Source organism: Fukomys damarensis, unplaced genomic scaffold, assembly GCF_012274545.1.
Source record: "Fukomys damarensis isolate Sample0158 unplaced genomic scaffold, DMR_v1.0_HiC HiC_scaffold_1, whole genome shotgun sequence".
Taxonomy (NCBI): domain Eukaryota; kingdom Metazoa; phylum Chordata; class Mammalia; order Rodentia; family Bathyergidae; genus Fukomys; species Fukomys damarensis.
This window is the reverse complement of record NW_022900913.1, coordinates 54084527-54098216: the sequence shown is the minus strand read 5'-3', so window position 1 is coordinate 54098216 and position 13690 is coordinate 54084527. Positions and strand designations below refer to the sequence as shown.

The 13690-nt window shown below is 36.1% G+C and overlaps 1 protein-coding gene across 1 annotated transcript in view; it reads right to left on the bottom strand.

Moving 5' to 3' along the window:
- The window catches only part of Bdp1 (B double prime 1, subunit of RNA polymerase III transcription initiation factor IIIB), a gene marked incomplete at its 5' end in the record, with an annotated part of 106928 nt that overhangs the window by 78999 nt on the left and 14239 nt on the right, over window positions 1-13690 (bottom strand). Inside the window, 4 exons of the mRNA XM_010637356.1 lie at window positions 6113-6207; window positions 7589-7722; window positions 10186-10314; window positions 13385-13444. Coding sequence (XP_010635658.1) covers window positions 6113-6207; window positions 7589-7722; window positions 10186-10314; window positions 13385-13444 — 418 coding nt within the window. The remainder of the gene's footprint in view (window positions 1-6112; window positions 6208-7588; window positions 7723-10185; window positions 10315-13384; window positions 13445-13690) is intronic.

The following is a 13690-nucleotide window of genomic DNA, read 5'->3' as shown; positions in this document are numbered from 1 at the left end:
CTTTTTTTTTTTTTTTTTTTTTTTTTTTTTTGGCGATACCAGGAATTAAACTCAGCACCTTGCACTTGACAGGCAGGCACACCACCACCAAGCCACATCCCCAGCCCTAAAAAATACTATTCTTTAAATAGCTCCTCAAAAATTAACAAAGTTGCCTCCTCCAAAAAGGACAGGACACTTCTACTAAATTAAATGTCCTAAGTGAAATGCTGATAAGCTTAAGGAATTATTCCATTCTAAAACACTGCTAGATCATATTGTACACCTAACTGGTAATATAATTCATAACAACTTAAAACTTGTTAGAAGAATGAATTGATATTAATCACTGATTTCACAGCCGGAAACCTATAGACCAAATTCCATGTTAGTAAAATAAACCTTGCAATTTTTATCTGCAACTGTTATAGACTTGTCTCATATTTCTAAAACCACCATAAACAATTCCCAAGCACAAGGTCCCAAGTTCCATCCAAAAATAAAAACGAAGGGCTGGGGATGTAGCTCAGTGAAAAGGCCTTGGGTTCAGTTCCTAGTACTGTTCAAAAAGAAAGTGAAAGAAACCAATTATAAATATGCTCAAGGATTTAAAAGAATTACAGAATAAACAGATGGAGAAGTTTCACCAAAGGGAAACTAAAAAATAACCAAACAGGAATCAGAAATGAAACATTCAATGAATGGGCTTAGCAATCAATTTAAGCCAAAAGACAGTGAATTTGAGAGAATACTAACAGAAACTATTCAAGTGAAACTTTTAAAATTTAGAAAAAAGCGAACAAAACTTTAGTAAGCTATAATATAATGTCATATAAACCACATAAGTAGAGTCCCAGAAGCAGAGAATGAATATGTATTTAATTAATGGTTAAACCAAGTTTGGTGTAATCCCAGCATTTAGTAGACTGAGGCAGGAGAACCATCAGTCTGGGCAATTTAGCGACTTAGTAAGACCCTATCTCTAAATAAACAATAAAAATAAAGTTTGGGGATGTAGCTCACTCAGCACAAAGGCCCTGAGTTCAGTTCACAGCATTCCAAAAAATCACATACTTAAATATAAAGACACAGGTTTTAAAAAAGGATTTTAAAAATCATGGAAACTGTACGCATGGTAAAGCTGATACTGATATATCAATATCTGAAAAAGAGGGCTTCAAGAAAGATAAAGTTAAAAAATAAATAAAAGAAAGACAAGAAGTACCAGCAGAGAGAAAATTGATAATATGTAAAAACTGGAAAAAAAAAATCTCAAAAATTTTCAAAACTATTAAAATCTTACAGATTATACTGGCATTTACAATGGAATTAAGTCAGAATATTTCATAAGGTACCTATATTTAGAAATGAAACAAATGATGGGTCAAGAAAGAAGTTAAAAGGGAAACTAGAACAACATATCAAAATTTGTGGAATCAGTTAAAACAATGTTTAAAAGGAAATGTACAGCTTTAAATATCTACCTTTTTAAAAAATGAATGCTTTAAAACCAGTATTAGAAAGATTTATTTTAAGAAGTAGAAAAACAAAAGATTCAAGCACAAAGTAAATAGAAGTACTAAGGAGTCAGACCCTATCTCAAAAAACTAAAAAGGGCTGGCAACGTAGCTCAACAGTAGAGCATCCCAGAGCTCAATCCTCACCATCACACACACAAAAAGCTAACAGCGACATTAACAAAAGTTGGTTCATTAGAAAGATTTTGAGGTTAGTATAAGTGCCCCCAAAACAAAAATTTTAAAAGAAGTTTATAAACCCTTAGCTAGATATATATGAAAAAATAATGACAAAATAAATTATCAAAGGGCCCAGGGATTTAGCTCAGTGGCACTGCACCTGCCTCACAAGCACAAGGTCCTGTGTTCAATCCCTGGTACCAAATAAAAATTATCTGAGAGTTATCATTATTGATCCTATAAACATTAAAATGATCATTTAAGAGCCAGGGATTTAGCTCAGTGGTTCTACCACCTGCCTCAAAAGTGCAAGGTCCTGAGTTCGACCGCCAGTACCCCAAAAAAAGATAATTAAATTAAATTTAACAGCTTAGCATCAAAATTGACACAAGAAGAAACTGAAAATCTGGTCTTGTTTTTTTGAAATGGAGGTCTCTCTGTCTTTTTCAGGCTGGCCTCGAACTCCTGGGCTCAAGCAATCCTTGTGCTTTAGCCTACAAACTAGCAGGAACCACAGGTACATGACACAGCACCTCGCTGAAGCTAAAGGCCTGAATGCCCCTATTTATATTTTTTAAATTGAAATTGTAATCTAAACTCTTCTTACAAAAAAAATTATCAGACTAGATGGTTTTAATAGAGAGTTCTATCAAACTTCAAAGGAGAAATAGTACTAATCTTAAATTAAAAATCCAAAGAATGAACACTCCAATGCATTTTCTATGATCAAAAATCTTCACACCAGGGCCAGGGATTTAGCTCAGTGGTGCCACCACCTGCCTCACAAAGCGCAAGGTCCCAAATTTGATCCCCAGTACTCTGCCCCCAAAAAAATCTTCATACCAAAACAGGTCAAAGATATTAAAAGAAAATTACAGGTTCTTCAACTTCAATGTTTGGAGAACTGCATTTTTGGACCCCAATGCAAAGAGCTGTTAAAAGGCCACCAAGCACAAGGACCCAAGTTCAATCCCAGTACAAAAAAAACAAAAGGTTGTCAAGACCACATAGAGGGATTGTGCAGCATTCCATTTAAAGGAAGCACATAAGCAGGACTGGTTACAAAATAAAATTCCCAGAGTAAATGGAAAATAAGAAATTCTCACAGAATGCAGAGGAAAAGGCCAAAGAAATTAAGATGAGAAAAGAAGAAACGAAGGAGAAATGTAGAGGGACTCTCTTAGGACATGCAATCTATGTGTAATAAGAATACCTGAAACAGAGGACAATGCAAATAAAGCTGAAGCAATAATTATGGAACCGGGGCCGGGAATTTAGCTCAGCAGTTCAGTGGCCTGCCTTACAAGCACAAGGACCTGAGTTCAATCCCTGGTACCAAAAAAAAAAAAAAAATATGGAACCAATTGAAGAAAACTTTCCAGGTTGAAGAATGAAGTAGGCCCACAAATGAAGAGGGCTCACAGGGTACTTTTAAATTTTAATGAAAAGACAGCAACATATAGACATACCCTTGTAACTTTAAAATTTTAAAGATTTTTTTAAAATTTTTTTGCAAATAAAAGACTGAACTCAGATTTTCCTCTTACTATTCTAAATACCAGAAGACAATGGAACATCTAAAGAGTTTTAAGAGAAAATAATTCTGAACCAAGAATTATACATTCTGCCAAGTTAGTATTTGTATATGAAGGCAACTGGAAGTCATTGTCAGATACCAACAGGTTAAGAAACTACATCAACCAAGAATCTTCTCTGAAAGTTTTGCTGATTTAATGTAGCCAACAGAAAAAGTAAAATGTATACGGAGATGACTATATGGAAGATGTGATGGTTAAAACTAAGAACATAAAGCCTATAATTGTTACATCCAAGATAATAAACCTAAATGCAAAGTAGATTTGTAAGCTAGACCTAAAATTTTCAGTTTATGTAGTTTTAAATTGTCAAAGTACATGTCAAATATTCAGTGTATTGGGCAAATAAACACTTATATTTTAAAAATAGAAAAACAATTACAAAGTCTAGGGGTGTGGCACAATGGCAATACCAATATGTAAGAATGCAAGTAGCCCAGAGCTTATTCCCCAACACTTTTATTTAAAAGAAAATGTAAAATTACAAACCAATATCCCTCATGAACAAAGTCATTAAAAACCCTCAAGAAAAGAGACCAAAATTCAGAAACATAAAAAGAATATAGTGGGCCGAGGATTACTTCAGTGACACCATGCCTGCCTTGAAAGTGCAAGGTCCTGAGTTTGATCCCCAGTACCAAAGAATATAATATAAGCAAGCAAAGATGATCCCAGGAAAACAGGGTTAGTTCAACATTTGAAAAATCAACGTGATGTAATACAACCCATGTTCACTTTTCTACATTTTTCCCAAAGACCTGCTGAATCTACACCAACCTTTTGAGCAAAGAGTCTGAATGACTTCTGAGAAAAATACTCCAGTGACAAAATTATTATTAACTACTCAAATTATAGATGTTCAATTTCTAGTCTTCACAATACTTAAACATTTTGTTTTTATCAGAGATCAACTCTGCAAAGTGAACATAAAGAACATAAGCAGTCAGGGCCTGGGATTTAGCTCAGTGGTTCTACCTCCTGCCTTGTAAGCGCAAGGACCCGAGTGTGATTCCCATTACCAAAAAAGAAAAAAGAAAAAAAAAGCAGTTTTTCATATGTGGTAGAAATAAAATGTAAGTAAGGCTACTTCATCATACTGTGCAATGCCTACGTCCCCAGGCAATCAATCGTGCCCAGTATAGTTCTAAAAAGGAAAAAACATTGTCTTCCCTATTTCTTATTACTAACATAATAAACAGGATAGGGTAGAAAATGAAGGGGAAGCCCACAGTTGAGTAAAGATCTTACTATGCATTAAGAATGCACTATGGAGGCTGGGAATTTAGCTTAGTGGTTCTACTGCTTGCCTCACAAGCACAAGGACCAGGGTTCAATCCCCAGTACCAAAAAAAAAGAAAAGAAAAGAAAAAGAATGCACTATGGCATGGCAATTTAGTGTGATAGCAGTCAGGTGCACTCCAACCCAGGAAACTAGTAGAAGTCTCTCAGCAAAGACACAGGAAAAGCTCAAGTTCTCAAGCATATTCCAGATGTAATGCTACCACTGCTGTTAATCCTCCCAGGGCCTGCCCAAAGGACAGCAACAGCTAGTTCAGCTGTGGATAACTTAGAATTAGTCTCTTTATGCCATTCTAAAAATTCAGGAGAACAATGGCACACAACAGTAAAAAAAAAAGGACTGTAATTTAAATAAAGGTTAAAGGGCCGGGGATTTAGCTCAGCGGTTCGGTGGCCTGCCTTGCAAGTGCAAGGACCCAAGTTCAATCCCCAGTACAAATAAATAAATAAACAAACAAACAAATAAATGTATGCATTATGTATGTATGTTAAAAAAAAAATAAGCCAAGAGTCATGGCAAACATCTGTAATCCAAGAACTGAAGAGATTTAGGCAAGATGATCCCAAGTTTGAGTCCTGCCAGGGCAAATGAGAGAGACACTATCTCAAAATTTAAAAAACTTACTTTCTTTTTCTTTCATTCTTTCTTGCTTTCATTTTACTTTTTTTGGTACTGGAAATCAAACTCCAGTCCTTGTGTTTGTGAGCCAGGTGACAGAACAACTGAGTTAAATCCCCAGACCTAAAAAACTTTAAAAAGCACTCAGAAAATAAATAAATAAAAATTTTAAAGTGCCCTAGTACAACACTAGAAAAAAAGGAAGGGGATAGTATGTACCTGCAATCCAGTAGGCTAAGACAGAAAGATCACAACTTCAAGGCCAGCCTGAACAATTTAGCAGGACATTATCTCAAGTATTTTTTTAAGAAGAGCTAGGAGCCGGGCATGGTGATACACATCTGTAATCCCAACATTTGGGAGGCTGAGGCAAGAGGACTGCCACAAGTTCGAGGCCAACCTAGGCTTCACAATGAGTTCAAGGCCAATCTGAACTACATAGTGAAATTTTAAAAAAAAAAAAAAAAAAGAGCTAGGGACCAGGCCTGGTGGCACACACTTCTAATACTATGCTAGTACTCTGGGAGGCTGAGGAAGAAAGGAATGAAAATTCAAGCCCAGCCTAGGCAATTTAATGACTAGGCAAGATCCTATCTCAAAATAAAAAATAAAAGAAAGGACTGGGATGTAGCTCAGTGCTAAGACCCTAGCTTCAGTCCTCAATACTACAAAAAAAGAAGCAGAGGCGCACAGTACCAGGGATTTAGCCCAGTGGTTCCACCACCTGCCTCACAAGCACAAGGTCCTAAGTTCAATCCCTCATACAAAGGGGGGGGGGTGTTGGAAAAATGAATCAGTGGTAGAGTGCTTGTCTAGCATGTATTATGCTTACTCCAATCTCCAATATTCACCCACCACCCCCCAAATAATATTAGCAACATTTGGTCTCTTTTCAATCAACAAATGGGATGAGATTACTTTACCTTAATTTCTATCCTTGCTCTGTGAGGAAAAAGTTGTCCAATCATAGAAAAGTCAGTTCCTACCATGCTGATGGCTAGAAAGAACATATCTGTTTCTGTAAAAATAAGATTTAGAATCATTGAAAATTAATCTCTTTGAGGGAAGAAATCTTACATAAGTATATATGAAGTTAGAAATTTCACAGTACTTAATTTTACTACAAAAAACTTCATAGAATATCTTAAAACATTTCAGTGTAGTATAAGACATTTTCATGCTCAAATCAAGAGCCAGAATTTATTAAAAAGACTTTCTGTTATCTAGTCTTATTCAAAATGCCTAGAAAATTGTCAGTAATTGCAATTATACCATTATACACACAATTGAGATGTGCTAAGTAGTATAAAAAAAAGTAGCTAGAAAATACCTAAGAAACTTATAAAGTTATCTCAGAAGAACAGAATTGGAGCTGGACGTGGTGGCTCACGCCTGTAGTCCCAGCACTCGGGAGGCTGAGACAGGAGGATCACTATGAGTTCGAGACCAGCCTGGGCTACATAGTGAGTTCCAGGTCAGTCTCAACTACATAATGAGACCCTGTCTCAAAAAAAAAAAAAAAAAAAGAAGAACAGAATTGGTGGAGTCAGAGAATTACTATAGAATTTTTTTTTTTTTGCTTTATATTCTTCTGTCATTTGAATTTTTTTCCAAAATGTCATTTTCTATTATAAAAGGTAAGTGATACTGCCATGCAAAGTTATTGTATACTTTTTCTAGGCATCATTTTATCTATAGAAACTTTATTATACAATACTGTTTTTTTGTTTGGTTTTGGTTTTGGTTTTTGAGACAGGGTCTCACTATGTAGTTGAGACTGACCTGGAACTCACTGTGTAGCCCAGGCTGGTCTCGAACTCACAGCGATCCTCCCGCCTCAGCCTCCCCAGTGCTGGGATTACAGGCATGTGCCACCACGCCCATCTTACAATACTAACTGAAGTAGAACATTATGACCATTAGAAATTATTGTTAATTTTTCATTTAAATGGTTTGCTTGATAGAACTCAGGACCTTGCACTTGCGAGGCAAGTGGCAGAACCACTGAGCTAAATCCCCAGACCTTACTTAGTAGGACTTGAAAGGAAAATTACAGCCGAAAATGACCAAAGAGCTAATGCGCAAAGATTGTTTTTATTAGTATATTTGCAGTACATAATGATAACATTCATTGTGTAGAGTTGGTATGAGTACATAACATATCTTAATTCCTTTTTCATCATCATCCCCTCTGTTCCCTCACCTTCCCTTCTCTAAGATAAAATCAAGAGACACACAGTACCACAGTGGGGGCAGGAAGAGGTGCCAATAAAATTAGCTAGAAAGAAACTACAGTACTTTACATTTATTTGATTAGGAAGAACCTGATTTAAGTCAGAAAAATAAAGCAATTAATTTCAAATAAATAACTTACACAATTTTTAATGAAAATTAGTTACCTTTATTTGACCACGGTTTAGAATAATAGTTTTTTCTAAAGCTGGAATATGTAGTTGTAGAACCACACTCAAATATAGGATCATTTTCCTCAACAACACATGGGCCTTTTGTCCTTAAAACTTCCACAGTTAAACTGAAAGAAACACATTTTCAAATACATCCACAGTAAAAACAAATAATAAATGGTAAACAGTTATTTTTAAAACTTCCCATAGTAGTTTTATCAAAAGTATAATGCATATTTTTTAAACAGTAATACACATCTGAAATGTGCACACTTGCCAAGTACCTACTAATTTTCACTTAAAATGTAATTCCTTGTTTTCAAAACCCATAAAAATCAATACAAAATATCTTCAGAGTACCTAAAATATTTATTCCATCAACTCTAGACATTTAGTATTATCATGATGTGAGACACAATGGGAACACTGAGAGACATAGCATGTCATGTAAAAAACAAAAGGCAATTTGTCTATAGTACCCAGAATCAAGTCTAGGGCCACTCTATCACTAAGCTACATCCTCAGCACTTTTTCTCTTTTCTTCTGAGACAGGGCGTAAGTGGTCCAGATGAGAGTTGAACTTGTGATCTTCCAGCCTCAGCCTCCCAAAGTGCTGAGACTGTAGGTATGAGCGACAGCGCTCAGCAATCCATATTTATATTTTACATTTTGGCAGTCAAAGCAATGAAATATGTTTTTAACTATTTAAAAATCAGTAAAATTTATTATCACAGACTAATGAAAAACAATATACAAAAACAATTAAGGGCTGGGGATTTAGTTCATTAGTATCACACCTGCCTTGCAAGCACAAGGTCCTGAATTTAATCCCTGATACCAAAAAAAAAAAAAAAATTATTAGCAATATTTCACTTATGTTTCATTATCATAAAATTTAAATGCTTAAGAGCCAAGTGTGGTGGCGCATGCCTGTAATCCCAGCACTCGGGAGGCTGAGGCAGGAGGATCACTGTGTTTGAGATCAGCCTGGGATACATAATGAGTTTCAGGTCACTCTCAACTACACAGTGAGACCCTGTCTCAAAAAACAAACAAGAAAATAGTTTAAATGCTTAAATAGTTTTACTAATTTAACACATTCATGACAGAACCATAATTCATTATATGTCTCACTGCCAGGCTGCTTGAAACCACTGGGGATACATGCATGACTGTTTCTTTGGGCAACTTTTTATTAATTTTATTAGTGAAAAGACCCACTAAAATGATTAAATCCACTTATACCACCAGTGGCACAAGCTGCCCAATGAAGCCAGCAGGAAAATGTTAAAACTATCAAAATCACTTTAGGGCCAAGGATTTAGCTCAGTGACGCCTCACCCTGAGTTTGATCCTGGGTACAGAGAAGAAAAAAAAAAATACACTTTAAACTGGGTACAGTGACATGGATCTGTAGTCCCCACTACCTGGGAAGCCTAGCTGAGACAAGAGGATCACAAGTTTGAAGACTGCCCAGGCAATTTAGCAGGATTCTAAGTCAAAACTAAATTTTTAAAAATTTTTTAAAAGCGGCTAGGGATGTAGCTCATTGGTAGAATGCTTGCTTAGCTATGCAGGACCCTGCATTCAATCCCCAATATAAAAACAATAGTGACAACAACAAAAGACTTTCTATTCCTTTTTTATTTTTTTCTGGTCTTTTGAGATACGGTCTCACTGTGTACTTTAGGCTGGCTTTGAAATCACTATGTAGCCCAGGCTCGCCTCAAACTCACCCCAATCTTTCTGCCTCAGCCTCCCAAGTGCTGGGATTACAGGTATGTGTCACCATGCCTGCCATTCCTCTTTATTTACATATAAATTTATCTTGTTTTTTAAAAAAATATACATAGAAAGACAACTACATTCCACAATGCCAAATATAAGGAATTTGTTATAACGTAACAAATTAAATCAGAAGTAAATTAAACCTTACCATAATAAAAATCATAAAATATGATAAGCCTATGTTTCATTATACACCCACTAGTTTTCACTGCACATGAGAATATGGCATCAGTTAAAATGAAAATTTGAATACTGACTCCAAAACTGAGTCCACCCTAAAAATCTATTCTCAGCGGAGAACAACATGTGGCTAGCTCAATAGTGAGACTCAATTATCAGTTAAACAATAGTGTTATGGGCCAGGGGTTTAGCTCAGTGGTGCCACACTTGCCTAGTAAGTGCGATCCTGAGTTCGATTCCCAGTGCAGGGTGGGGGGTGAACAATGGTGTTAGGTTCATGGATGAGAGGTCAGCAGTATCATCTTTTCATACAAAACACATAACTGCTAAAAATTATAAATTAATCTAGGCTACTTTACTGTTTACAACATTCATGATACAAATATTTACAATGGGATCTAGGGCCAGGGATTTGGCTCAGTGGTTTCACTGTCTACCTTGCAAGCACAAGAACCTGAGTTCAATCCCCAGTACCACCAAAAAAAAAAATACAGTGGGGTCTAAATGATAATGACAAGTTCAGACACTGGATCTCAGACAAGGCATGCTTATTTTCATGAAAGCACAACCCCTCTGTTTCACTATCACTGTCTCTGCCCACCCCCTCCCCTCTTCTCTCTTACCTTTCTTCATCCAAAATAATAGAACCATCTTCAGCCACTTTCACTCGAGGAACCAGCAATGGCCCATCATCTGTCTCTTCTTCTGCAGCTTCATTATCTTCAGCATCAAGAGCACCCTTACTTTCTTGCCTAATAAACAGAAAGACAAGTTAATTCCTACAAGGATGAGATGTGTTTCTGGGTGCTACAAGCTCAGTGGTACAGTGTATGCTTCAGCATGTACATGGCCCAGGTTCTATTCCCAACACCAAAAAAAACAATAAAAAAAAAATCTCAATGCAATATGCTAGTACATGTCTTAAATGACTATTAATTTAGACTATTTACCCACTCCACCTTGCTTTTTTTTCCTGACAATGATACCCAGCACACAAACACAAAAGTTTCCTGAGTAGTAAATAAATACATATTTAACCTTCAGCTATTTCCAACTTTCCTTATAACCTAACTGAAAATACTATGTGTTGTTGAGGAGACATCTAGAAGATTTTCTCAAAAATTTTTTGGTGACATTTAGTAAAAAACTTTCACAGTCTTAAAGAGATGGGGCTGGTTTGGTGACCTGCCTTGCAAGCGCATGGACCTGAGTTCGATCCCTGGTACCACAAAAAAAAAAAAAAAAGAAAAGAAATGGGGCTGGAGTTGTAGCTAAGTGGTAAAACACTTGCCTGGCATACACAAGGCCTTGGGTTTGATCTTCAGCATTAGACAAGATAAAAAAATAAAACTAAACTAAAATGTTCATCTTTTCTACCTCAATATACTATTGGGAACTGGGGATTTACCTCAGTGGTTCCGCCGCCTGCTTCGCAAGCACAAGGACCCAAGTTCGATCCCCAGTACCAAAAAATATATATACACTTTTAAAGCAAACCATCCATTATTATGAAATCAACAATAATAATCCTTACAGTTTCCTAGCACTGGTTTCCAGATCATTTTATTAACTCTTCCAAACAACCCTTCAGGATAAGAATCATAATTCATTTGGGCCTTAGAGAACATGAGTAACCTTTACTCTAGACTACACAACAGAGCAAAAAGCCAAAGAGTTTTTTTTTTTTTCCATTTAAAGAAGAGTATTTGTATACTTGTTAGATTTATTAACTGACTCAGAAAAACATGAAAATTATACATATTAATGAAGTGTTATGTTTTTTTTGTTGTTTTTGGTTTTTTTTTTGGTACCGGGGATTGAACTCAGGTCTTTGCACTTGCAAGGCAGGCAGCAGAACCACTAAGCTAAATCCCTGGCCCTATGGTTTTGATACATATATACAGCATGTAATGTTTTAATCAAGTTAAACATATCCATTCTCTCAAATATTTATCATTGCTTTATTGTGAAAACATTCAAAATCTTTCTTCTAGCTTTTCAAAACTATACAATTCATAATTTTTCTCTAGTTACCCTACTGTACAACAGCACACCAGAAATTCTTGCTAACTATAACTTAAGTTTTTCAAAAACTGACTCAAAAAAAAAATTCACTCCAAATCCAGTATATTTTCTACTCTACTATACTGTCTGCTTGAAGTTTGTCTTTTGGGATTTTTGTCAGGGGAAGTGGTTTTTACAAGACAGGGTCTAGGCTAGCCTAGGCTGACCTCATTCCTGAAATTTTTCCTTAGCGAGTTCTGGAATTACAGGTGTGTACCATCATGCAAGGCTGCCTGCTTAAGTTTTACTGAAGCAAATATAACTACTGTGAATCATAAGCTATCTTTAAAATTCAGAGTTTTGCTTTAAAATAGAATGCGGATCCTAGGCAAATGGTAAGAACTGCTTGACCCGTAAAATGACAGCCCAAAGAGTCCCAATGTTTCCACTAAGTTTCTACTTTCTACTAATCCCCACTTTGAAATGCTGTACAAGGCTATAATAACTTCCCAGGAGGTCTCACGGTGGGATTTGCTGAGAGTAAGCTAACTTATGACAGCTAGGATGTAGAAGGCCTATGGAGAACAAAAACTGTGAACACATCTAGTGGCATCAAGACTAGACCTGTGGAAGTGCAAGGACCCGAGTTCAATCCCTGGTACCAAAAAAAAAAAAAAAAAAAAAAAAAAAAAAAAAGACTAGACCTGTGTGTGGGCCAGGGATTTAGCTCAGTGGCACCATGCCTGCCTCCCACATGCAAGGCCCTGAATTCAACTCCCAGTACCAAAAAAACCAAAAGACTTAAAAAGACTAGACCTGTGGGAGAACAGTACATGCAGCCTGCTAACTCTGATATCTAAAACAAAGGAAAAAAATACACATTTGCTTGAGCGTATACAGACAAGAATCAGAATGCTACATTTAAAACAAAAAACCAAAAAGATAACATTTGTTGCCTCCAGGTAACAGAAAAGCAAATGCAATGCGGAAAACTTTTTCCAGTATTCCTTTTGATCCTCTCAAATTCTGGACATGTAAATATATTGTTTTCCTAAAACAAAACAAAAACCTTCTACTTCTAAATGCTGGGGATTTAGCTCAGTCATTTTGCAGCCTGCCTCACAAGCACAAGGTCCCAAATTCAATCCCCAGTACCAAAAATAAAACTAAGTTAAATCATAATTTTGGTCAGTTATGTATTGCACAAATAGTGTAGGGTGTTCATGCTCATAAAGCAATGCCAGGGATTTAGCTCAGTGGTTCCACCACTGCCTCAAAAGCACAAGGACACAAGTTTAATCCCTGGTACCACACACAAAAAAAAGGTATTAAATAAATAAATAAAGTAGCAATTTTAATTCTTACATTGGTCTATTTTAAAAATCAATCAAGGAGGAGCTGGGGATTTGGCTCAGTGGTTCTGCTGCCTGCAAGCACAAGGACCCAAGTTCGATCCTGGTACACACACACACACACACACACACACACACACACACACACACACAAAGTCAATCAAGGGGCCAGGGATTTGGCTCAGTGGTTCTGCCACCGGCCTCAAAAGTGCAAGGACCCAAGCTCAATCCCCAGTACCCAAAATAAAAAAAAAAAAAAAAAATCAATCAAATGTATTCTGACTACAATAGGAAAAACCATTTGATTTCATTAAAAAAAAAAAACATAACCATAACTGGACTAGGGCTATAGCTCATTGGCAGAGTACGTGCTTGGGATGAGCAAGAATGAATTCAATCCCCAGCAAAAAGAAAAAAAAAATCTATAATAGAATATTTTCAAAAAAGAATAAGATGAGATGCTTACTCTCTTGTCTGGACTGGAGTCAATAATTTTTCAGTTTTCTTTTCCTGTTCCAGTGAAGAACTGTTAAACACAAATAACAGAATATTTTAAAATAAATATTAATTTATATCTTATTCATTCTATCTGTAGGCAAGAAGGTCATTATTTTAACCTCAACATGTTTGTTTTTTCCATTGAACTTAAAAAATAATGTGCTCCAACCATCAATTTTTCAGACATGCCTGAGGAATTAGTACAGTGCAGGCTTAGCATAAATAATGCCCTGGGCTCAATCAATATCCACCTCAAAATATATGTGTGTGTATG